The sequence below is a fragment of the Platichthys flesus genome, chromosome 16 (assembly GCF_949316205.1).
Source record: "Platichthys flesus chromosome 16, fPlaFle2.1, whole genome shotgun sequence".
Classification (NCBI taxonomy): domain Eukaryota; kingdom Metazoa; phylum Chordata; class Actinopteri; order Pleuronectiformes; family Pleuronectidae; genus Platichthys; species Platichthys flesus.
In genome coordinates this window covers 537,501-562,738 of record NC_084960.1, presented here as the reverse complement: position 1 = coordinate 562,738, position 25,238 = coordinate 537,501, and the positions used below count along the sequence as shown (strand labels likewise).

The window sequence follows — 25,238 nt, the reverse complement described above, 5'->3', positions numbered from 1 at the left end:
TTTATGAATCTTGATGGAAATAATCTGACATGTTCAGAGGAGGTGTGTGATCTGGAGCAGTTTCATATTAATAACATATCAACACTGTGTCTGCTCTGAGGATCTGGAGTGAGACGCTGCTTGTTGAGACGAGAGGACCAGAGGACCAGAGGAGACGAGAGGAGACCAGAGGAGACGAGAGGACCAGAGGACCAGAGGACCAGAGGACCAGAGGAGACGAGAGGACCAGAGGACCAGAGGACCAGAGGAGACGAGAGGACCAGAGGACCAGAGGAGACGAGAGGACCAGAAGACCAGAGGAGACGAGAGGACCAGAGGAGACAGACTGAGAGAATCACAGTCGACCTTGAGGGATTTCATTATCCTCCTCCGACTCAATTATCTGATCGATGGATTAAATTAAAGAGTCGCCGCCTCTTCAGCCTGATCCTCATCTGCTGCCGTCCGCCATCATGTCCCCATCATGTCCCCATGGAGTCCCCATCATGTCCCCATGGAGTCCTGATGACCCACCGGCTCCTCTTTTTTTTGAACACTGTGTTCTGAGTAAATCAAACCAGCACAGAGCACATTTCTCATAATACAAAATACACAGGTAAATTTGTTTTGAGTTCAGGAAAAATAATGATATTTTGTTTTTTTAAAGTTCATAGCAGAGTTATGATTTTTGAAGCTTATTGATCTTCATGTTCTCACCACAGGAACACAACAGGTCACATGTAAACAGTTTTATTTGGACTGAAAGTCGTTTACAGAAACTTTCTTCTTCATTTGTCGACACGTCGCTGAACAACGATGAGGACGAGCGGAGTTTTAACAAACACACAAAGAGAATCTAATGACCCAGATCACATGATGAGCTTCTTCTGAACATTTGCCTCCTCTTCCTCCTCTTCCTCCTCTTCCTCCTCTTCCTCACTGGCCCGGCAGCGCCCCCAGCAGGCCGCTGGCGGTGGTGAAGAGGTTGATGGGTGATGACCCGTCAGTGATGAGGGTGGACTTCAGGCCAGAGCCTGGAGCATCTTCACCTGCAGGAGAAACCAGGAGTTAACTGAGTAACTGTAATAACTCAGATCCTCCATTGAAATGATCAGGAGCAGCGCCACCTGCAGGACACACCGGCATGAACCAACACTCTACAGCTAAACCCTGACGAGTGAGGGAGCATTTAGTGAAGTTCTAGTGTCTCAGTAAAGTTCACCATCACGTGACCTGTCTGTGAGTTTTAATAACAGTGTGTACTTGTATGTTACAGCGTGTACTTGTATGTTCACAGCGTGTACTTGTATGTTCACAGTGGGTACTTGTATGTTCACAGCGTGTACTTGTATGTTCACAGTGTGTACTTGTATGTTCACAGCGTGTACTTGTATGTTCACAGCGTGTACTTGTATGTTCACAGTGTGTACTTGTATGTTACAGCGTGTACTTGTATGTTCACAGTGTGTACTTGTATGTTCACAGTGTGTACTTGTATGTTCACAGCGTGTACTTGTATGTTCACAGTGTGTACTTGTATGTTACAGTGTGTACTTGTATGTTCACAGTGTGTACTTGTATGTTGCAGTGTGTACTTGTATGTTCACAGTGTGTACTTGTATGTTGCAGTGTTGTACTTGTATGTTCACAGCGTGTACTGTACAGTACCTGCAGCTCAGGTCCGGCTCTCGCCATCTCCTTCAGCGTGTCTTGGCCCAGACTCTGGACCAGCTGACTGAACCTCTGACTCTCGATCTGAGCGAGGCGCTCCTGCTTCTCCACGTCCAGATGATCCATGTTCTTCTTGTAGCTCAGCTCCTGCTCTCGAGCCTTCGCCAGCCGCTGCAGCTCCGCGTCCTGCACACACACGTTCACATCTCATCTGATATCTGCTAAGTCAAGTTCGTAGTAGGCTGCGATCTGAGAGCTCTCACACACACACACACACACACACACACACACACACACACACACACACACACACACACACACACACACACACACACACACACACACACACACACACACACACACACACACACACACACACACACACACACACACACACACACACACACACACACACACACACACACACACACACACACACACACACACACACACACACACACACACACACACACTCAGAGGTCAGGACGTACCGCCTCGATGCTCTGAGCCTCCGCCCTCAGTTTGGCCTCGTGGACGGCCGCCTCCCCCTGGATACGAGCCGCCTCCGCCCGAGACTGAGCCTCCGCCTTCGCTGCTCCGGTGCTCTCCACCGCCGCACTGTGACACACACACACACACACACACATTTTAGGAATTAAAGTGTCTCTGTAGTATTTGACAAATTAAAGTTACTTGTTTAAATGTGATTGTTTAGTCACAGTGAAACACAACTTGCTACACAACGGATTCAAGCTGAACGTGGCTCTGGGACACAGCGCCCCCTGCAGCCACTGACAGTCTGTGACTCTCAGTCAGTTCTCACAGGAGAAGGAACAGACGCTCAGGGAGAGAAGGAGGAAACTCTCTTCTTCACCCTCACTTCACTCAAGCTGCTGATTCAAGGTAAAGACGTTTCATTAAGAGCTGCTCAGGTGAATGTGGGGGGGGGGGGGGGGGGGGGGGGGCACTGACCTGAGCGCCTCCAGCTCCAGCAGCTCCTTCCTGGCTCTCTCCGCCTGGGCCTGGTCCGTGATCCTCTGCCGCTCCAGCTTCCCCCGAGACTCCTGCTCCAGGCGCTCCGCCTCATGTCTGACATCACCACAAAACAACACTCAGCATGTGTGTGTGTGTGTGTGTGTGTGTGTGTGTGTGTGTGTGTGTGTGGTTGTGTGTGTGCTTCGGACCGTGCAGAGGCCTCCTGGGAGTTGGTGGTGATCTCGATGGCGAGCTGGACGCTCTTCTGCAGAGCGTCCCTCGTCCTCTGGTCCACGGGCTCCACAGACTGGATGTCCACGCTGCTGATCACCAGGTTGTTCTGGTTGAAGCGGAGACTCGAGCGAACCGTCATCTTCTCGTCGAAGCCGAACACGGCCGAGCAGATGATCCGGTTTGAGTTCTGCAGAAACAAAAAGGGCCGCGGGTCAGACCGCTTCTTTGTGAACCTGATGGCGGCTGAGAGAGGACGAGGGGACACGAGGGGAATCGAACCTTGTGGAAGTCGTCGAACTGCACCGAGGCCACGGCGCCTCTGACCCGCGAGGCGATGGCTTTACAGGCGTCGCCCACGAAGTCGGGGACAGAAAACAGAGACGCTGCATCGGAGCTGTCGTCTCGGGACTTGATGTCAAAGTGCCTGAGAGGACACGAAGACAGAATCCAGTCTCTCACAGAAATGTCTTTGTTTGACTGAATAATGTAGAAACGTGTGTTCTTGTTTCTACTTTAATTTCTTAATTCAACTTTTATACATGTTTTGTTGTATTTGGTTTTTTTCTTTATTTGGAGTTTATAGTGATTTTAGTTATTATATCAGACTTCAGGCGAAAAGTTGTGACAAGATCTTGTTGTCCTCTGTCCAGTTGTGTGTCTGTGTGTGTGTGTCTGTGTGTGTGTCTCACCAGTTGTATGACAGCTGCAGCTGCAGGCGGGCGTGGTCGGCCGTCTCGATGGTGATGATGTCGGTGCAGAAGTCGGGTCCCAGCAGGAGACACACGGCCTTGATGACGTTGGGTCTCTTTGGTTTGTCCCCGGACAGCGAGAGGACGGTGAACTGCTCGTCAGGTCCCAGCATCACCATCTCCGGCCCGAACACCACCCTGAAGACAGCACCGTCAGCTGGGTACTCAACCCCCCCCGAACACCACCCTGAAGACAGCACCGTCAGCTGGGTACTCAACCCCCCCCGAACACCACCCTGAAGACAGCACCGTCAGCTGGGGTACTCAACCCCCCCCCCCCTGAACACCACCCTGAAGACAGCACCGTCAGCTGGGTACTCAACCCCCCCCCCCCCCCGAACACCACCCTGAAGACAGCACCGTCAGCTGGGGTACTCAACCCCCCCCCCCCCCTGAACACCACCCTGAAGACAGCACCGTCAGCTGGGGTACTCAACCCCCCCCCCCCTGAACACCACCCTGAAGACAGCACCGTCAGCTGGGTACTCAACCCCCCCCCCCCCGAACACCACCCTGAAGACAGCACCGTCAGCTGGGTACTCAACCCCCCCCCCCCCCGAACACCACCCTGAAGACAGCACCGTCAGCTGGGGTACTCAACCCCCCCCATCAGGAGCCCTGACCCACCTGGCCCTCTTCTCCCGGTAGTCGTACACCTGCACGGCGGCGTTGTGGGGGACCCTGTAGGACACCACCCGGGTCTTGTCCCGGGGGGGGCTGCTCTCGCTGGGGGTGCGGTCCGAGCGGTTGGCCAGCGGGTCGATGGGAGACGCCATCAGAGCCTCCACGTTGGAGGGGAGCTGCTTCTGCCACAGCTCCTCGTCCTGGGTCAACATGTAGGTGTGACCGATCACAGCCCGCACCTGAGAGGACACACACCGAGTTCAACAACCGACAACTGTGTGTGTCCTTCTGAACCAGACTCCTCCCACAACTTCCCCCTGAGACAAACTGAAAAGACCTCATATCCAAAGCCACTGGATTCACAGGGAGAGAACAGAACCACTTCAGAATAAAGGTGTGAGCGTTCGGACCTTTCCGGTCTTGATGTCCCGGACGTAGATTCCTTCGTTCTCGTCCAGGGGGATGGCGTCTCGCCTCACCATCACCTCCACCGCGGTGGGGGGGACGTACTCCACCGGGCCCCGGAGCATCCAGCGGTCTCCAGGGCGCCGCTGGACCCCGCCCCTCCGGGAACGCTTGGCCTTCTCCGGCTGCTCCTCTTCGGCCTCCTCGTCTTCGAGCTGGCAGAGAGAACGGTGGACAGAGAGGAGGAGGACGGAGAGAAGGGTTAACATGGCGGTGCACTGGAGCGGTGGAGGAGGAGGAGGAACAGGAGGGGAGGGGGGCAGGGGGAGGAGCTAATAGTCAAATAAAAACCAGAAGGTGAAGGAAAAGAATTGAAAAGGAGGAAAGAAGGTGAAAGGATGTGATGATGAGGGATCATGTGTCGAGAGAGGAGGGGAGGGGTTTGATGAAGGAGGAGGAGGAGAAGAAGAAGAAGAGAGTGGAGGTATAATGAGTTAACCAGGTTAGGAAGGAGGGACGAGACAGAGGAGGACAATCCTGACACAGGCCGAGGGCCAGATGTGAGGGGCCAGATGTGAGGGGCCAGATGTGAGGGCCCAGATGTGAGGGGCCAGATGTGAGGGGCCAGATGTGAGGGGCCAGATGTGAGGGGCCAGATGTGAGGGCCCAGATGTGAGGGGCCAGATGTGAGGGCCCAGATGTGAGGGGCCAGATGTGAGGGCCCAGATGTGAGGGGCCAGATGTGAGGGGCCAGATGTGAGGGGCCAGATGTGAGGGGCCAGATGTGAGGGGCCCTCAGCCTGAGCTTTGTTCATAAAGGTCGAGAAGAAACCGAATGACTTTATCACATGATTCATAACTTGACGGACTTTCAAAGGTCGTGTGGTGATTTGTTTCACAATCACTTTATCTCCACCACAGGGCTGAACGTACGGTGGACACGTGGGTGGACCACAGAGAACATCTTGTCCTCAGAGTCCCTCCCTTCTCGGAGACATACCTGAGATAAGCTCGGCTCACACACGACTCCGCCTCTGTTTGCTTTTCAAATCTCTTTCATTCATCGACCGGTTTCACCAGAGCAGCCGAGTGCAAACGGACACGTGACGACTCCGCCCCCTGTCCAGAGGGGTGTCCCCTCTGGACAGGGGGCGGAGTCGTCACGTGGCCCATCTGCTCACATGGAGGAGATTTATGATCTACACTGCAGCCAGACACCAGGGGGCGATCCAGATTGTCTGGCCTCCCTTTTAGGCCCTCACGTCGTCCATCTTTAATTAGAGTGTGTCAGTTCCAGATGTTAGCAGATGTTGGAGCCGTCCCGCTGGTCCTCACCTCCTCGATGTCGATGAACGCCTCCACGGCTCGGAGCACAAGCCCCTCCTCCTCCGACAGCACGTACACGTCCTGGATGCCCTGTTCAAGGACCTCGCCAGGCTGTAGGAAGAAGGAGCGCTCGCCCTGCCGGACAGAAACCACACCGAGGGAACATTACAGAAACTTCCATTTATGTATATTAATATCTGAGCCTCCGTTCAGGTTAAACAGCTCGTTACGTTTTCATCTTTCGACAAACGATGGTGTTGAGAACATTTAGTGAGTACAGACTGAAGGAGTTGAACATTGTTCTGGTGGCAGTCACCTTCACCACCCTCTTCTGGCCCAGCTGGGGTTTCCCGTCGGCTCCGACCGGGTCCAGGATGACGCAGTACTGACGGCTGCTCAGCGTGGTCACGTCCACCACCCCCACCACCTCCTCCGACACCGAGGGGATGTGCGCCTCCCTGTCACTCATGGTCACCAGCCACTCCTCCCCCGTGCGGCGGTCCCGACCGGCGGCGTCCTTGAACGGCCGCAGGGCTCGAACATGGAGCGCTTTCTGATGACACGCACCGAAACAGGAAATCTGCTTTAACCTCTGACCTCAGACGCTTCAGCTAACAAACGTTTGTTTCATTCTCTGCTTTTCCATATTTAAAGTTTGCATCCTGAGATGATTGTGTTCCTCCAGTTTCACGTGCTAGAAACCAGTGGCTCACTGGGAGGCTCCCAGTGAGGCTCACCTTGTCCGTCAGGATGAAGGCGTTCACGATGTCGATGACTTCTTCATGAGCTCCTGGTAGATACGCTCCCACTTTACTGACCAGCCACTCCTCACCTGGCACAAAACAAGCAGCTCATTCCTCTGTGAATGGAGCATTTAATGACGTCTGTTGTGTGTGTGTGTGTCTGTGTGTGTGTGTGTGTTACCTGTGACTCTCTGGACTCCTCCTCTGTCCACGCCCACTTTACGAGCTCTCAGTCTGATGGCCTGATTCTCTCTGATCACTGTCGCCTTGATGGTTTCCAGAACCGCCACCTCCTTCCTCGGGATGTACGTCCCTGACACACACAGAGACAGACACACACAGACGCACACAGACGCACACAGACACACACACACACATGTTATTTATGCGGTTGGTTTGTTCCTTGAACTCAAACAGTTCTCAGACTCATTTATTGAGTTTTTTAAATATATATAATTTATCCATACGTCCATGTTGGTAAAGAGTAATTATTAAAAGTACCGGGTCCTTCAAACAGCCACTCGTCTCCAGCGACTCTCTTCTCCCCCCCCTGCTCCTCGAAGTCCAGCAGAGCCTGCAGACGCAGCGCCGTGTCCGGATACACAATCTGCAGCGCCGTCACTTCCTGTCGCACAAACACAACACGTCAGAGGAGATCAGGACAACAGCATGAGATTAGATCATTTTCATAACGTTTCCTGCCCATTTTAAATAAAGTCATCATTAACAACAAAGTTTGATCAGATTCTAAAAAAGAATTTAAACTTCTTTGTTATTTAAAATCTCTTCTGTTTGTGCAGCTAATGAACAAAATCTCTGTATTTTAACATATTTGTTTATTTCCTGTGTGAAATCAAAGAGAAACTTAGAATGTTGAAAACCTTCAATGTTGAGATTCACACAAACCCTGTGTGTGTCTGTGTGTGTGTGTGTGTGTCTGTGTGTGTGTACAGACCTGCTGGACCTCCTCCCCGGGGTACAGTGGGAACGGGTCCTGGGTCAGGCGGATCTCCAGGTCGGCGTGGCGCAGCTTGGCCTGACCCGATTGGTCGAACAGGACCTGACCGTTGTCGTCGCGGCTAACCGGGTTAGCGACCACGCAGTAGTGACGCGGCGCCACCATGATCATACGCACCGGGGCAAAGAGCACTCTGGGAAATAAACACAGAGGATCTATCATCACACATCAACTTTCAGATCCTCAGAGTTTCATGTTGTTTAATCATTTTGTGTTTCCACCTCGTGAACCTGTGAAGGCTTCTTTTGTTTCAATGACTTTTTATACACAACGTGAAAAATAATGAAAACGTCAGAAAGTCACTGCTGCAGGTTTTTAAACACTGCTCAAATGAACTGTGTGTGTGTCTGTGTGCGAGTGTGTGTGTATCTGATTTGTCGTTTCTTCTAACAGACGTAATCATGTGAGTGATAATCAGTCACCATGACGACAGGTCAAAGTCCTGTCAGCCCCACCTACAGTCGACGATGATCTTTGATTGATTGACAGCTTCAGTGTGAACAGGTGTATCTGCTTTGTTTCCAGACTCTTACTCAACATGTTATGATTAACATGTGACTCAGACATGCCACTGTATGTGGACACACATCAATCACCGCAAACACAACACACAAAACACACAATGACATTCCAACACACAGGAGGAGTCTGTGTGAAGGTGAAGAGGATTCTGGGAAAACAAGAAGCTGATGAGCAGTGTGGCAGCGTTTGGAAAACAGGAAGTAGATTGTGTCCTCTGCAGCTTCAAACTAAAAGGTGTCAGTGTGGGCGGAGCCAGAGTAAAGTGTCTGACCTCTCGTTGTCCTGGCGGATGTAGGTCAGGGGTCCGATCTCCACCCGGGCGATGTTGGTGTTCTGGTCCAGGACGTGGATGTAGTGATGAGGCGGGATCCGGATGATGGACGCCTCCACCAGCCCCTCACACTCCACTCCACGGTTTCCCCCCTTCTTTGACATGGTTTCACCCGAACACTGCGGAGAGGAGAGAGTCACGTTATCAAACCACACGTCATGTCCCCAGTTTGTGTCCGACAACATCTGTAATGACTACACAAACACAACAACATCTGTAACGACTACACAAACACAACAACATCTGTAATGACTACACAAACACAACAACATTGTGTTCTAACGACAGGGGGGGGGGGGGGGCTGATTAGCTAAACGCACTGTCCGTCTTTTTAACTGAGACGTCCTCGTGTCTCAGTGTTTTGAGCCTCAGGGCCACCGTACCAAGAGCCTGAGAGACACCGATCTTTATGTCAAATCTAATTCAGGGGTCAAAGGTCACCAGATAAACTCTTTTCAGATCAGCTGATGAGTCTGACTCTCTACACAGCAGGGGGCGGACCCAGTGGGGGGGGGACAGAACAACTTGTTCTTCCTCTCCGCTGTTTCTCTCCGTTAAAGAGAATCACAACCTCAGAACAAAGCCACAAGCTTACTGGTTACTGGTTACAGGTGATATGGTTACTGGTTACCTGGTCTGCCTGGTTACTGGTTACAGGTGATATGGTTACTGGTTACTGGTTACTGGTTACCTGGTCAGCCTGGTTACTGGTTACAGGTGATCTAGTTACTGCTTACTGGTTACCTGGTCAGCCTGGTTACTGGTTACAGGTGATCTAGTTACTGCTTACTGGTTACCTGGTCAGCCTGGTTACTGGTTACAGGTGATCTAGTTACTGCTTACTGGTTACCTGGTCAGACTGGTTACTGGTTACATGAGCCGACTTAAAGAAGATTCAAGCTGAATAAAGACTCTGTTTTATGATAAATATGTTTCTTTGTTATTTTACTGAGAAAGTTCAGATTATTTTTCTCGTTTCCAAATGTTTAAAAACAGAAGTGATGTTTTTATCCACTTTTCTCATCGATGTCCAAACTGTCCGACACTAATAAAGCTCCAGTAAAAAATAGAAAAGGTAACTTGAGCCAACTTCCTGGACGGAGAAGCAAAGTACGCAGCACCAAACCTCCATTACACGCCCTGTAAATCAAACGCGATCTTCCTGGTTCGACGCTGTGGACAAACGGCAGAGTCACTGTTCGAGTATGAGATGAGCTCACATGAAGCTGTGAAGAGTTCGGCGCGTTCTATTAAACATTGAGCAGCTCTGGTTTTACATGAAGCTTCGTTTAACATCTTTTAATCACTTCTGACAAATGTGTTTCAGTGATGACGTTAGAATAAGATTTTAAATCGGAGTTCGGAGATTTCTTACCTCGTTTCTGTGAGACTCTGCGGCGGCGACAGGGAGCAGGTCTAGTCCTGGTCCTGGGTCTGGGTCTGGTCCTGGGTCTGGTCCTGGGTCTGGTCCGGGTCTGGTCCTGGTCCGGGTCTGGTCCTGGGTCTGGTCCGGGTCCTGTCAGACTGAGCAACCTGCAGGAAACCGGAAGAAACTTGCAACTGATCGCGGAGCTGGTGGGCGTGGCACCTACTGATGTGATCAGCAGTCACGTGGTTTACGGTCACTGGTGCATTTGCGTCATCATGATAGTGTTAACACAATGATTCCCATGTGATTGCTGTTTAAGTTTTTAAAGAGTTCTATCGGCTCTTTACGCATTTTTATCTTCTCATACCTGATGTCAGTCAACACTGAAGAAATCAGGAAATCCTTTCTCGGCATTAACTAAACTTCCGAAAGCAAACGAACTTAATTTCTTACTATTTATTATCAGTTTATGTGGAGGAACTTCAAATTCTGAAGTTTTATATTATTCTGCCCCCTGCTGGTCAGCAATGCAACATCAATTTATATGCATGTGTGGATAAAAGAAGCTGCATACTTTTCCTTTACAACAGTTTAATCAGGCCACAGTAAATATACATATACTATAAAGACGTGTATTTACATCAACGTACAAAAGAAGGTGTTTGTCACCTTCCACACTTTGAGCAGGAGCTGCGATGCGTTCAGGTCCAGGGGAATTTCCTGAGACTCTGAGCTGACGAACACAGAACGTCTCTTTCTCACAGAGGTCACATGATCACAGGACAAAACCAAACACACCAGTTTTAACAATGTTCTCCTCAGATAAAAATGTTCAATAGTACATGCTAAATACATTTCATAAACAAGCTGGAATAACAAGGAGGAAGCTCAGGATTCTGTTTTCTTAAAAGTAAATATGTGAACATTTCTGTGCAAAGACCTTTGGTTGAATATCTGCTCCTGAATTTACCTTTAGTGTTCAATAAACATATTTAGATAACTCTCATTTAAATACTAATGTGGCTAAAATATCAAAAAATAGTCTGTATATTATGTTCATGACACTGAACGAAAATGAAATGAGCTGAACATGCTTCTCTTTCCTTTGTTTAAACTCTGTTTTCACAGGTTGATTCAAACAAACACACATTTGTAGAAAAGGTGGAAGAAGAACACGTGGTTAAGGATCAATTGGTATAAAATAGATTTTTCTTCTTAAATATTTCCAATGTAACATTTGAAATGTACAGACGAGTTCGATCCAGAAGTGAAACTGAAACGTCCAGAAATAACGACAATAATGTTAAGATGGACGACATGATTGTTCCCAAAAGTGAAGCCAAAGCGTCTCTATCGCCCTCTGGTGGCCGGCTGCTCAATCACTACTGCACAGACCCTGACTCCAAATGACGACCTCACCACAAGATGGCAGCGTTCCTATGTGAGATATTTTAGCTTCTTTGCTGGAGGAAGTGAGACTCGTATTCAGTCTGTGGTTTGGATCATGAAAGAGGAAACTATTAAATATATTCTATCTATATTTATTCATAATATGTCAGTTTTAACTATTCCCTCTAGTTGATGTAGTGGTTTACAAAGAAAAAGAAATGCAGCTGAATCCAAATATAAAACTGCAACAAGCTGCAGGGCCACACGGGGCGCTGCAGCAACATCCACTAAGAGACAGTTAGAGACGCTGGAGGTTGGAGGATAGGATAAAGTTTAAGTGTTTCCTCTTTTATCTCCATGTTTGGTCTCCTCCACCTTCAGAGGGAGGAGCTGTTCTGACAGGATGACTGGATGTTAGTTTGGAGACATCAGTTCAAAACAGTTTCTGGGAAACATTGACATTTCAAAAAGAACTGTCATCAATCAAAGTTTTTTACTTTCAGTTTTTGACTTAAATAAAAGGAGTTAACGCTCTTTTATGAATAAGTTCTATCCAAGAAAACATTAAACTCTGACTGATCAGCTGTTTCTGCCTTAAGAGAAATCAAAGAAGAAGAAAGAACCATTTCCACTCCTCCCCTTATATTACATCTTCTCTGGTTGATCAGCGTCTGGATTTGTTTCCTGACCCACAGCGCCCCCTTCTGACCACACTACACAGCAACTTCCTAATTCACGCGACAATTTAATGAAAACACAAAAACCAAAACTGAGCTATAAGACGCAAAGCGGCTCCTCTAGCGAATGAGCAGTCATGTGATCCATCACGTGATCCGGCAGTAAAGGTTTGAGTTAAGTGTCATGCTTCAGGAACAGGAAGTGGCAGTAAAGACGTCAGGCCTTCAGCTCTGTAAAATCAAGACAATAAAACTTCATGTTTCAATATTAGTGTTTAACAATAACCATGATAATGTGAAGATGCTGCTCCAGCGTCTGGTTCCTGTTCGATAAGACACGAGGAGAAGATGCTGGTTCCAAACCGAACCAGACCTGAGTGAAAGTTTGAGAGTCTGAAGGAGACAGGAGGAGAAGAAGCGCTGGTGTTCCATCCCTCCTCATCCCTCCATCATCCCTCCTTCCCCCTTCTCTCTCTCTGTGCTTCCCTTCCTGAGCTTGAGGCTGGATATATATAAATATATTTTGATATAGATGTAGGAGGAGTCCTCAGTCCAACATGGCGTCCAGCTGGTCGGCCAGGTCGTCGAACATGTTGCCGATGTCGTCCAGGATGGTTCCTGCAGACTTCACTGAGTTTGCTCCGCTGAGAAAAGACACAATAAACAGACATTAATGACAAATACACAAAAATATAATTAAACAGATTTTCCTGATTAGATTTAGTGTTTATATCCAATTTATTAAAAAACAGAACAGAACATCAAGCTTCATTAACCTGGAGTCGTAACATTTCCCTCGTAGAGAAACTGAAGCAGCGTGAGAAACCTCTTGTCACCACGCAGCTCGACACTGACATCGAACACAAACAGTTTATTAGCGTCTCACCCGTCTGAGTTGTCGTCCAGGTTCAGTTTTCTCTCCACAGCCTTCAGAGCTGCTTCCAGGGACGTGCTGGTTTGATCCAGTCTCTGCTGAACCACCTCGGTCCCACAGGACGGCTCCGGGACCAGATCCGGACCGACCACGCACACCTGGGACCTGGCCCCTGTCAGAGATGGACTCTGAGGGGCCGGGGCTGAAGACGGGGGCGGGGCCAGAGCCGGGGGCCCGTGGAGCGGAGAGGAGGAGGAGGAGGTGAAGGCCAAACTCTGAACCACACTGATGGTGAGAGCTGGAGTCGAGGGTCCAGCTGCTGGGGATCAAGACCACCACGTTTCAAATGGAGACAAGGAGAAAGATGTGTGTGTGTATCTGTGTGTGTGTGTCTGTGTGTGTTGTGTGTCTGTGTGTGTCGTACCTTGTGCAGCCAGCAGACTGTGACGTACAGGTTTGGGGGCGACACTGGGGGGTTTGGGAGAGAGTGGGGGTTTGATCTGTGACCCTGTAGCCGGACTGGCCGGCCGCTCTACACCCGTGTCACTGATCCTCAGGGCGACGCCCTCTCGGCTCTGAGGCCTGCTGCCGGCCGGCGAGCCCGGCTGCCCCGCCTCCTCCCGGCTGGGGGAGCCCCCCCCCGGCTCCTTGTCTCTGGGCTTCTGTCGGCGTTTCACCGTGTCCGACTCCTTCAGGTTGAACTCGGGCACCTCCAGGTTCTTGGCTGCGTGCGGGTCCGGAGGCTCCAGCACGGCCTCGGCCCTCGGGGGCCCCGGCGCCTTGGGCCTCTGTTTGATGGTCAGGTTTCCCTCCTCGGCGAAGGGGAGGCACTCGCTGGAGCTGTTGTGAGGAGACGAGGAGCTCGCCAGGCCTTTGGGTCCGTCCTCCTCAGAGTCCGACTTCCCCCCCCGGTCGGGCTCGGCGCCCCTGTGGGGGGGGACGCACTCGCTCTTCGCCCTCCTCCTCACCCCTGGAGCCTCTCTCACTTCCTGTCCTGCAGAGAGGAGGGAGGGCGCCTCCTGGTGGCCCGGCTCTGGCGTGGGTCCTGGGGAGCCCCTCCCCTCTAGGCTTCCTTCCAGAGCATCAGTGATGCTCCTCACGCTGCCCGGACTGTCGGTCACCACCCGGCCTGAAGACGTGCTGCTGTCGCTCAGCTCGCCGCTCGTGGTGCTGCTGACTGAGCTCAGGCGTTTGGGGGGGGGTGGAGGGGGACCCTTCTTGCGGGCGCGCACAGCGAAGGACTGACTCCGCCCCACGCCGCCGCTCTTCTCTGGACTCGACCGCAGTCGAGCCAGCTGGCTGCGCCCCGGCTTGCGGGTCAGCGTGGCGTAGGACGGCAGGTTTCCTGAGTGGGCGGCGTGCTCCTCCTCCTCGTCTTCATCAGGCTCGCCGTCTGACAGAGCGTAGCGGGTTTTGCTCTGGGAGCGTTTCTTGGGCGGAGTCAGGGTGGAGGCGTGGCCCGCACGGCGAGGGGAGGAGCTCAGTTCTGTGGAGCCACAGTGAGAATGAAGGTAACTGAAACCCTTCAGTGCTGGCGAGCCATGAGGGGAGGGGCCACGAGATCCCGACAGGCGGGGCTTGGCCGGGATGGCGGGGTACTTGAACACGGTGGCGGTTCCCAGAGGAACCTGCTTGGGCCTCTGGTCCCAGCCCTCAGGGAGGTTCCTCTCCTTGGCCGAGGCGTCGTCCAGGCTCTCCTGCGACCAGCTGTGGGGGGTGACGGAGGCTGTGGGAGGTTCCTGGGAGCGGCCGGAGCCTCTGGACCGGGTGTCGATGCTCTCCTGGCTCTGGGACAGTCCCACGGCGTTCTTCATGGCCAGACCGTCCTCGCAGTCGCCGTAATGGCTGGACATGGCCGTCTGCAGCTCGGCGCTCAGCTCGCTGTCCTGGAAGGTCAGCATCTTTGGGGTGCGAGGGGAGGAGTCTGAGTCGGCCGGTTCGATGGCGACCAGGTGGAGAGCGCCGGGGCCTCTGCGTCTCAGCGTGTCGTGGCCGGACTCAGCGCCGAGCATCGACCTCTGGATGTCACAGAGCTTCCTGACCGCCAGCATCAGCTTCTTCTGGTGTCCTGGAGGAAATCAAACCGTTCAACCACGGTCACACACGGGACACATGTTCACATGTTCACATGTTCACATGTTCACATGTGACGCGTGTGAACATGTGAACATGTGAACATGTGACGGGTGTGAACATGTGACGCATGTGAACATGTGACGGGTGTGAACAGGTAACGGGTGTGAACATGTGTCTCTTGTGAACATGTGAACATGTGACATGTGACATGTGAACATGTGACGCGTGTGAACAGGTAACGGGTGTGAACATGTGTCTCTTGTGAACATGTGACGCGTGTGAACATGTGTCTCTTGTGAACATGTGACGCGTATGAACATGTGACGGGTGTGAACATGTGTCTCTTGTGAACATGTGACATGTGAACATGTGAACATGTGTCTCTTGTGAACATGTGACGCGTGTGAACATGTGACGGGTGTGAACAGGTAACGGGTGTGAACATGTGACGCGTGTGAACATGTGTCTCTTGTGAACATGTGACGGGTGTGAACATGTGTCTCTTGTGAACATGTGAACATGTGAACATGTGTCTCTTGTGAACATGTGACGCGTGTGAACATGTGACGGGTGTGAACAGGTAACGGGTGTGAACATGTGTCTCTTGTGAACATGTGACGCATGTGAACATGTGACGCGTGTGAACATGTGACGCGTGTGAACAGGTAACGGGTGTGAACATGTGTCTCTTGTGAACATGTGACGTGTGTGAACATGTGACGCGTGTGAACATGTGACATGTGAACATGTGACATGTGAACATGTGTCTCTTGTGAACATGTGTCTCTTGTGAACATGTGACATGTGAACATGTGACGCGTCCTCACCGAGCTTGAGGATGCCGACCTCCTGCAGGTCCTCCCAGCTCAGGTCTTTGACGATGCTGATGCAGTCGTAGCCGTTGTCAGAAAGCTTCTTGTGGTACTGAGGGAGTCCGATGGCGCTGAGCCACTCGCCCAGGTCCGACTGTGAGAGAGAACAGCGTCATCAGCTGGAGTCCCAGTGAGGAGAGATCAGTGGGTTCACTGGTGAACTTACTGGGATGTACTCAGGCAGCCACTCGGGGATGTTCATGTCGCTGATCTCCATGGAGATCTTCTTGCGGTGGCCTGGTTTGGTGACGCCGACGGCCGTGAGGTCCTAACGCCAGGACAACAAGACGAGCACCGAGAACGCTGAGTCATCATTCACAAGATGGTTGAGTGTTGAGTGAGTGTGTTTCTGAGTGACTGTGTGTATGTGTGTGTGTGTATGAGTGAGTGTGTGTCTGTGTGTGTATGAGTGTCTGTATGAGTGTGAGTGTGAGTTTGAGTGTGTGTGTAAGTCTGTGTGTGAGTTTGTGTCTGAGTGTGAGTGTGTATGTGTGAGTCTGTGTGTGTGTATGAGTGTGAGTGTGTCTGAGTGAGTGTGAGTATGAGTGTCTGTATGAGTGTGTGTCTGAGTGTGAGTGTGTATGTGTGAGTCTGTGTGTGTGTATGAGTGTGTTTATGAGTGTTTTTATGAGTGTGTGTGTCTGTCTGATTGAGTGTGAGTGTGTATGTGTGTGTCTGAGTGAGTGTGAGTGTCTGTATGACTGTGTGTGTCTGTCTGTGAGTGTGTGTTACCTCAGGAGTCATCCTGCTGATGGTGGGTACATCATAACCAGCACTGAGGAAGTTCCCAGTGTAGTGCTGCAGCTGGAACTCACTCAGCCACTGGTAAATGGCCTCAGCGTCCTGAGGCAGAGAAACAGGAAGTGATGCAGCAGCTGTGAAGCTTTGATTCATTTGATCGGTAACCAAAACGTTTCTTATACTTTGTGACTTTGTTCAGTGAGTCCACATGTTGTTTGTGTTATTGTTCCTCCTGTCAGCTGGAGGTCATGTGACGGGGGAGAGATCCTTACCTTCCCCTCCAGCAGCTGCTGAGGGCGAGCGAACTGCTGAGAGAAGCTCTGCTCCGCGGGTTTCTGCACCGTCACCGTCTGTCTCCGAGGAGCTCCACCTGAAGGGTGGAGTGAAGGAAAAGCTTTTCATCAATATTATTATTTGGCTCCGAAGACAAAATCTTATCATTTCTTTAATTTCTCTGGAGAAAAATCCAGTTTTTCCTTCTCATTTATTTGAAACTATTTAAATAACCTATAAATATTGTTCACCTGAAGGTAAACTACATTTGATGATATGTGATCAAATATAATAAGTTCACAGTTTATTAGAGTAAAGCAGAGAGTGAAGCACCTGCAGGGAGGTCGTGCAGGTCGCTGTGATCCGAGTTCCCAGAATCAGCAGCAGGGGGCGCTGCCTGCAAAGGAAACACAACAGAAACACAACAGAGAGCACAGATAGTAACAGATTTAGAAATATAGAGTTCGAGTGCGGAACGACCTCAGAGGGATTTTATGCTTTATTTTGATCCTTCTCCATATTTAATATAATGTCTCTTAACTTCTGTTTGTTTCTGTTATTAAGTTAAATTTTTCACTTATTAATTGATTTTTTATGTTTATATAATTGTAATTTTCTCGTATTTTAAAGATTTAATCTCAATTTTGTCTTCAGTTTGTGTATTGTAACTTTGTATTACTGAGCACATTGAGTGTGTGCTCTTCACATTTAATGTGTAACTTTAAAACTGAAAAGTATTTGACTGAAAATTAGATCACTGTCACATCTGACACTTTCTATAAAAAGCAGATTTCATGTACATGAAGATGATGTCACAGATTGTTGAAACGTGTGTACCCTGTGTACCTTGTTGGCATTGGTGTCATGGTGAGCGCTGTGGGGGGGGAAGCCATTGGGGGCGTGGCTGCTCTCGGTGCTCTGTCCACTCCCGGCGCTGCGGGTGCTGCCCACGCTCCCAGTGCTCCCAACGCTGTTCCTGTCGCCGGCTGCAAACGAGACAACAACTATGAAACTGAGCAGAGGGAGGGTCAGCAGCGAGGGGCGGAGCCGGGCTGTAGGAAGCAGCGGGCCAGGCGGGGGGCAGGGTGCAGAGCAGGGGGCGGGGTTTGAATGTTACTGTAAACATCATGATCATGTGACAATCCTCATCTCAACGCCTCGTTACACTGCAGGAAGTGAAGAACAGGATGTGATGTCAGTCTGTCGTCGCTGTGGCAGCACGGAGGAGGCGAGCGGGCAGGACTGAAGCAGACCACTGAAGAGGGTTTGAACCCCACGCACCAAGATCGCAAGGCGCCATGAGGCGCCATGAAGTGTCATGAGGCACCATGAGGCTACATGAAGCGTCAAGAGGCTACATGAGGCACCATGAGGCACCATGAGGCTACATGAAGTTACATAAGGCACCATGAAGTGTCATGAGGCACCATGAGGCACCATGAGGCTACATGAGGCACCATGAGGCTACATGAGGCTACATGAGGCACCATGAAGTTACATGAGGCACCATGAGGCTACATGAAGTGTCATGAGGCACCATGAGGCTACATGAAGCGTCAAGAGGCTACATGAAGTTACATGAGGCACCATGAGGCACCATGAGGCACCATGAGGCTACATGAAGTTACATGAGGCACCATGAGGCACCATGAGGCACCATGAGGCTACATGAAGTTACATAAGGCACCATGAAGTTACATGAGGCACCATGAGGCACCATGAGGCTACATGAGGCACCATGAGGCTACATGAGGCTACATGAGGCACCATGAAGTTACATGAGGCACCATGAGGCTACATGAAGTTACATGAGGCACCATGAGGCTACATGAGGCATCAAGAGGCTACATGAAGTTACATGAGGCACCATGAGGCACCATGAGGCTACATGAGGCACCATGAGGCACCATGAGGCTACATGAAGTTACATGAGGCACCATGAGGCATCATGAGGCTACATGAAGTTACATGAGGCACCATGAGGCACCATGAGGCTACATGAAGTTACATAAGGCACCATGAAGTGTCATGAGGCACCAGGAGGCATCATGGGGCTACATTAAGTTACATGAGGCACCATGAGGCTACATGAGGCTACATGAGGCACCATGAAGTTACATGAGGCACCATGAGGCTACATGAAGTGTCATGAGGCACCATGAGGCTACATGAAGCGTCAAGAGGCTACATGAAGTTACATGAGGCACCATGAGGCACCATGAGGCACCATGAGGCTACATGAAGTTACATAAGGCACCATGAAGTTACATGAGGCACCATGAGGCACCATGAGGCTACATGAGGCACCATGAGGCTACATGAGGCTACATGAGGCACCATGAAGTTACATGAGGCACCATGAGGCTACATGAAGTTACATGAGGCACCATGAGGCTACATGAGGCATCAAGAGGCTACATGAAGTTACATGAGGCACCATGAGGCACCATGAGGCTACATGAGGCACCATGAGGCACCATGAGGCTACATGAAGTTACATGAGGCACCATGAGGCATCATGAGGCTACATGAAGTTACATGAGGCACCATGAGGCACCATGAGGCTACATGAAGTTACATAAGGCACCATGAAGTGTCATGAGGCACCAGGAGGCATCATGGGGCTACATTAAGTTACATGAGGCACCATGAGGCTACATGAAGTTACATGAGGCACCATGAGGCTACATGAGGCACCATGAGGCTACATGAGGCACCATGAGGCACCATGAGGCTACATGAGGCTACATGAGGCACCATGAGGCTAGATGAGGCTACATGAGGCACCATGAGGCACCATGAGGCACCATGAAGTTACATGAGGCACCATGAGGCTACATGAAGTTACATGAGGCACCATGAGGCACCATGAGGCTACATGAGGCACCATGAGGCACCATGAGGCACCTTGAGACTACATGAGGCACCATGAAGTTACATGAGGCTACATGAGGCACCATGAGGCACCATGAGGCTACATGAAGTTACATAAGGCACCATGAAGTGTCATGAGGCACCAGGAGGCATCATGGGGCTACATGAAGTTACATGAGGCACCATGAGGCTACATGAAGTTACATGAGGCACCATGAGGCTACATGAGGCACCATGAGGCACCATGAGGCTACATGAGGCACCATGAGGCTAGATGAGGCTACATGAGGCACCATGAGGCACCATGAGGCTACATGAGGCACCATGAGGCACCATGAGGCACCTTGAGACTACATGAGGCACCATGAAGTTACATGAGGCTACATGAGGCACCATGAGGCACCATGAGGCTACATGAGGCACCATGAGGCACCATGAGGCTACATGAAGTTACATAAGGCACCATGAAGTGTCATGAGGCACCAGGAGGCATCATGGGGCTACATGAAGTTACATGAGGCACCATGAGGCTACATGAAGTTACATGAGGCTACATGAAGTTACATGAGGCACCATGAGGCACCATGAGGCACCATGAGGCACCATGAAGTTACATGAGGCACCATGAGGCTACATGAAGTTACATGAGGCACCATGAGGCACCATGAGGCTACATGAGGCACCATGAGGCACCATGAGGCACCTTGAGACTACATGAGGCACCATGAAGTTACATGAGGCTACATGAGGCACCATGAGGCACCATGAGGCTACATGAGGCACCATGAGGCACCATGAGGCTACATGAAGTTACATAAGGCACCATGAAGTGTCATGAGGCACCAGGAGGCATCATGGGGCTACATGAAGTTACATGAGGCACCATGAGGCTACATGAAGTTACATGAGGCTACATGAAGTTACATGAGGCACCATGAGGCACCATGAGGCTACATGAGGCACCATGAGGCTACATGAAGTTACATGAGGCACCATGAGGCTACATGAGGCACCATGAGGCACCATGAGGCACCATGAAGTTACATGAGGCACCATGAGGCACCATGAGGCTACATGAGGCACCATGAGGCACCATGAGGCACCTTGAGACTACATGAGGCACCATGAAGTTACATGAGGCTACATGAGGCACCATGAGGCACCATGAGGCTACATGAGGCACCATGAGGCACCATGAGGCTACATGAAGTTACATAAGGCACCATGAAGTGTCATGAGGCACCAGGAGGCATCATGGGGCTACATGAAGTTACATGAGGCACCATGAGGCTACATGAAGTTACATGAGGCACCATGAGGCTACATGAAGTTACATGAGGCACCATGAGGCTACATGAAGTTACATGAGGCACCATGAGGCACCATGAGGCTACATGAAGTTATATGAGGCACCATGAGGCTACATGAAGTTACATAAGGCACCATGAAGTGTCATGAGGCACCAGGAGGCATCATGGGGCTACATGAAGTTACATGAGGCACCATGAGGCTACATGAAGTTACATGAGGCACCATGAGGCTACATGAGGCACCATGAGGCTACATGAGGCACCATGAGGCTACATGAGGCACCATGAGGCTAGATGAGGCTACATGAGGCACCATGAGGCACCATGAGGCACCATGAAGTTACATGAGGCACCATGAGGCTACATGAAGTTACATGAGGCACCATGAGGCACCATGAGGCTACATGAGGCACCTTGAGACTACATGAGGCACCATGAAGTTACATGAGGCACCATGAGGCTACATGAAGTTACATGAGGCACCATGAGGCTACATGAGGCACCATGAGGCACCATGAGGCACCATGAGGCACCATGAGGCTACATGAGGCTACATGAGGCACCATGAGGCACCATGAGGTGCTGTCACATGTTGTGGACAGCGGCAGAGTGGCGTCTCAGTGCGTGGGGTCCTGATGCAGAGCGTTGAGCGGGGCAGCGATGCAGCTTCAGAACAGCCGGGGCAGTAGAAGCCGTCGTCTGGGGACTCTTACCATGACACGAGTCTCTGAGGACCCAGATGTCCTCGAAGGGACACCCAGACTGAGACAGGCGGCTCGGAGACAAACCTATCAGACACAAAGACTGTGTTGTGTCAGGGGCGGACTGAAGGGGGCAGTGTGGAGAGTTTACCTCCTGGTCTCTGACCATATCCAGGAGAAGATGTTTACACCGTGCGAAGCTCCATCACCTCGCAACAAGCGCTCCAACTTTCACCCTCAGCAAATGAAAACACAGCATTTCCTCAATCAACCCCCCCCCCCCCCAGTGTGGTTAGAGTTAGGAGTTCAGGATCAAGCAGCTGCAGTGCGTGTGAATGATGACAAATAAAAAACAATTCAGAAGAAAAGCAGCTGATGTGTATTTATATGAGTCATAAATCATAATGAGTGTAAATTCATCCTCAGTGAGTTTCAGCTCAGACACTTCAGGGTTGTGACACCAGGAGGCGCAGCTCACCACCAAAGGTCCAGTGATACACTTGTGTGTGTTCTGAGTGTGTGTGTGTGTCTGTCTGTGTGTTCTGAGTGTGTACCTGTGCTGGTAGTGAGGCCGTTGCCGAGCGGCAGCCCCACATGGGTGGGGGGTGCGTACAGAGTGTAGGAGTCGTCGGTCTGTGGGGCGGAGCTGAGGCTGGAGGAGAGGGGGGCTCTGGACAGCAGCTGCTGGCGCTGGGTGGGCAGAGAGGCGTGCCGGGACAGGGTGCCCCCTACAGGGGGAGGACAACAGGAGGAGGGGGGGGGGGGGGGGTTATCAAGCTGATGGTTAGGGTGGAGGTGAGTGATTAAGACGATGATGGAGGGATGGAAGCAGGAGGAGGGGGGGGGGGGGGGCATGGGATGATCTGGAAGCAGGCGCATTAGTTCCTGACTCGGGGGGGGGGGGGGGACTGAACCTTGCTCTCACGTTTCACCTCAAAGACTCAAAACTTCGTCATGTGTTCAAATTTAATTAAAACAAATTCTGTGAGTTTTAATCTGTGCAAAGTGAAAATGTGAAATGAATCATCGGGATGGAAACACGCTCTGATGTCTGATGTCTGGTGACGTGAGAACTGAGCGGCTACACAACGAGACACGTCCTTGGTTTGCAACTGACCGTTCCTCCGGCTGATGACCTCCACGATGGACGGGGGGAAGAAGCCGACCCGGTCCGTCCCTCTCGGGCTGTCGTGGATGTGTCCTTTCCAGCGTCCGTCCACGTGCTGCTCCATCACCTGCGGCAGCGAGTCAACTCATAAACCACGTGGGATTCAGACTCATCCAACAAGACAGATCTTATAGATTTATTCAAACTGTGAACTCTGATGTCCTCTGTTACTCCTGAGATCTGTTGACTAGTGTCCGTCCTGGGAGACGGGTCCTCACATGTCTCTGAGGTTTCTACCTTCTCTACCTGTTGAAGGTTCAGTAGTTTCTCTTGTTGAGGGTGAAGAACAGAGGACGTCTCACCTCGTTAAAGACGATGAGACAAACTGGGACTTTGATTGATTGATTGACGTTCATGGGTTAGAGAACGACAGGAGAGAAGAGACACCCAAACTCTGACTGGACAAATATCGTCCCATGTGACGAGGTGGATCATCACAGCTCAGGTTTCCCTCATCGTCGACTCGTTCTAGCAGAAACTCGTTCCTGTGAAGGAGGTGAACGAGGAGTGAAGCGGTTCAGGTGTCTCACCATGATGATGTCACCGGCTCGGATGTTGAGGGCGGTGGGGTCGTGGAGGTTCCAGTAGTCCTTCAGGGCCCTGACCTGCAACACCCCCGTCGCATCTGTGCAGGAAACATCTGGAGTTACATCAGACTGAGATGACGAGTCCCACACGGGACCAGAACATCACATCGTGTGATGGAGTGAATAAAGTTCACACACAAAGTTGATGAAGAAAGACTTGACATATAAAAAACAGAGCAACAAACAACTGATTAAAAGTAAAAGGAGAAAATGTGAATTGTATAAATCTGGGATCAGTGAGAAGCTGCTGGGTCAGGACCTCGGAGCAGCTGCTTGATGTCCTTGCTGGCGTGGGACGTGGTGAACTGGTTGACGATGTCCAGCGCCGTCTGGTTGTAGGTGTTTCGGATGTTGACGTCCACTCCGGCCTGAGCGCACCAGACAGGACACAAACATGTTCCAGGTTCACAAGGGAACTCATCTTGTGTCTGTGATGTTACACAAAAGAGTTTGAACATGTTCTTCATTGTTTTGTGTTTGGTCCACATCTGCTAACGTGGAGGAATTTATGACCTATACTGCAGCCGGCCACCAGAGGGCGATCCCGTTGTGACCATAAGAACAGTGATGAGCTTCCTGTGAGGCTGAAACTCCATCAGGTCATGATCTCCTTTGTTAACTGGGGCAGGTCATTTCAAAACTATCATTTATTACAGATCCTTTTGCTGAGTTGAATTTTGTGTGTTGTATGAAACTGGAAACACGAATGTGCTTGTTACACTATTGTCGTCTTGATTCTCGTGCACGTGTGTGCGGCGTCAAAGTGACGTGGTAACACAACGAGGTGTGTGATGAACTCACATCCAGCAGCAGGCGCACCACCTCCGTTTTACCGTAGAGAGAAGCTTCGTGCAACGCCGTACCGGACTTGGTGGTTTTATTGATGTCGATACCGGCCTGCAGCAACAGCCTGGAACACACACACAGACACACACAGACACACACAGACACACACGCACACACAGACACTTTATAACATCAGTAACATTCAGGAGTTTCTGTCTCAGTCTCTAGTTTCAAGTCTTCTTCAAACAGCTGAGGATCATTTAGTGAATTATGATCATTTAGAGTCAAACAGACCATAAAGCACCAGATGTGTTGGGGGGAGGGGGGGGGGGCACAGAGTGATTGACAGCTAGTACTATCCAATGGGTGGTGTCATGGTGGCAGCTGCTGTCTCACCGTATGATGTCTTTATGACCGTTTCGGGCGGCGAGGTGCAGCGGAGTCGTGAAGGCCGAGTCTGTCGGCTCCTTCCTCTCTCCTTCCAACAACGCCACCACCATGTTACTGCTCAGAAGCAGCTGGGCCACCTGAGAGGAGGAGGAGGAGGAGGAAGAGGAGGAGGGAGAGGAGGAGGAGGAGGAGGAGGAGGAGGAAGAGGAGGAGGAGGAGGAGGAGGAAGAGGAAGAGGAAGAGGAAGAGGAGGAGGAGGAGGAGGAGGAGGAGAAGGAAGAGGAAGAGGAGGAGGAGGAAGAGGAGGAGGAGGAGAAGGAAGAGGAGGAGGAGGAGAAGGAAGAGGAGGAGGAGGAGAAGGAGAAGGAAGAGGAAGAGGAAGAGGAGGAGGAGGAAGAGGAGGAGGAGAAGAAGGAAGAGGAGGAGGAGGAGAAGGAGAAGGAAGAGGAAGAGGAAGAGGAGGAGGAGAAGGAGGAGGAGGAAGAGGAAGAGGAAGAGGAGGAGGAAGAGGAGGAGGAGGAGAAGGAAGAGGAGGAGGAGGAGAAGGAGAAGGAAGAGGAAGAGGAGGAGAAGG

General features: G+C 51.0%; 2 protein-coding genes across 5 annotated transcripts in view; both read right to left on the bottom strand.

Annotated features, from left to right (window-relative positions):
• Window positions 1–713: 713 nt before the first annotated feature.
• mvp (major vault protein) lies at window positions 714–10,124 on the bottom strand. Its single transcript, XM_062408219.1, is given in 18 exon segments — window positions 714–1,010; window positions 1,013–1,028; window positions 1,648–1,836; window positions 2,142–2,268; window positions 2,623–2,739; window positions 2,835–3,046; window positions 3,139–3,283; window positions 3,549–3,746; window positions 4,236–4,471; window positions 4,643–4,852; window positions 5,973–6,098; window positions 6,280–6,516; window positions 6,701–6,795; window positions 6,888–7,019; window positions 7,208–7,331; window positions 7,662–7,857; window positions 8,518–8,696; window positions 9,953–10,124. Coding segments are annotated over 17 exon segments (2,619 nt in total). The 5' UTR covers window positions 8,682–8,696; window positions 9,953–10,124; the 3' UTR covers window positions 714–915.
• Window positions 10,125–10,520: 396 nt separating this feature from the next.
• Window positions 10,521–25,238, bottom strand: part of LOC133971037 (caskin-2-like) — a 35,258-nt gene continuing 20,540 nt past the window's right edge. Inside the window, exons 7-22 of one of the 4 annotated variants that reach the window (XM_062408211.1) lie at window positions 24,671–24,801; window positions 24,290–24,398; window positions 23,748–23,856; window positions 23,432–23,526; window positions 22,851–22,968; window positions 22,288–22,461; window positions 21,746–21,820; window positions 17,695–17,834; window positions 17,182–17,245; window positions 16,848–16,945; window positions 16,567–16,677; window positions 16,001–16,102; window positions 15,790–15,928; window positions 13,311–14,954; window positions 12,899–13,205; window positions 10,521–12,656 (exon numbers count right to left, since the gene is read on the bottom strand). In XM_062408211.1, coding sequence (XP_062264195.1) covers window positions 12,560–12,656; window positions 12,899–13,205; window positions 13,311–14,954; window positions 15,790–15,928; window positions 16,001–16,102; window positions 16,567–16,677; window positions 16,848–16,945; window positions 17,182–17,245; window positions 17,695–17,834; window positions 21,746–21,820; window positions 22,288–22,461; window positions 22,851–22,968; window positions 23,432–23,526; window positions 23,748–23,856; window positions 24,290–24,398; window positions 24,671–24,801 — 3,513 coding nt within the window. In that variant the 3' untranslated portion in view covers window positions 10,521–12,559. The remainder of the gene's footprint in view (window positions 12,657–12,898; window positions 13,206–13,310; window positions 14,955–15,789; window positions 15,929–16,000; window positions 16,103–16,566; window positions 16,678–16,847; window positions 16,946–17,181; window positions 17,246–17,694; window positions 17,835–21,745; window positions 21,821–22,287; window positions 22,462–22,850; window positions 22,969–23,431; window positions 23,527–23,747; window positions 23,857–24,289; window positions 24,399–24,670; window positions 24,802–25,238) is intronic. The other 3 variants (XM_062408212.1, XM_062408213.1, XM_062408214.1) reach the window with 3 other exon arrangements.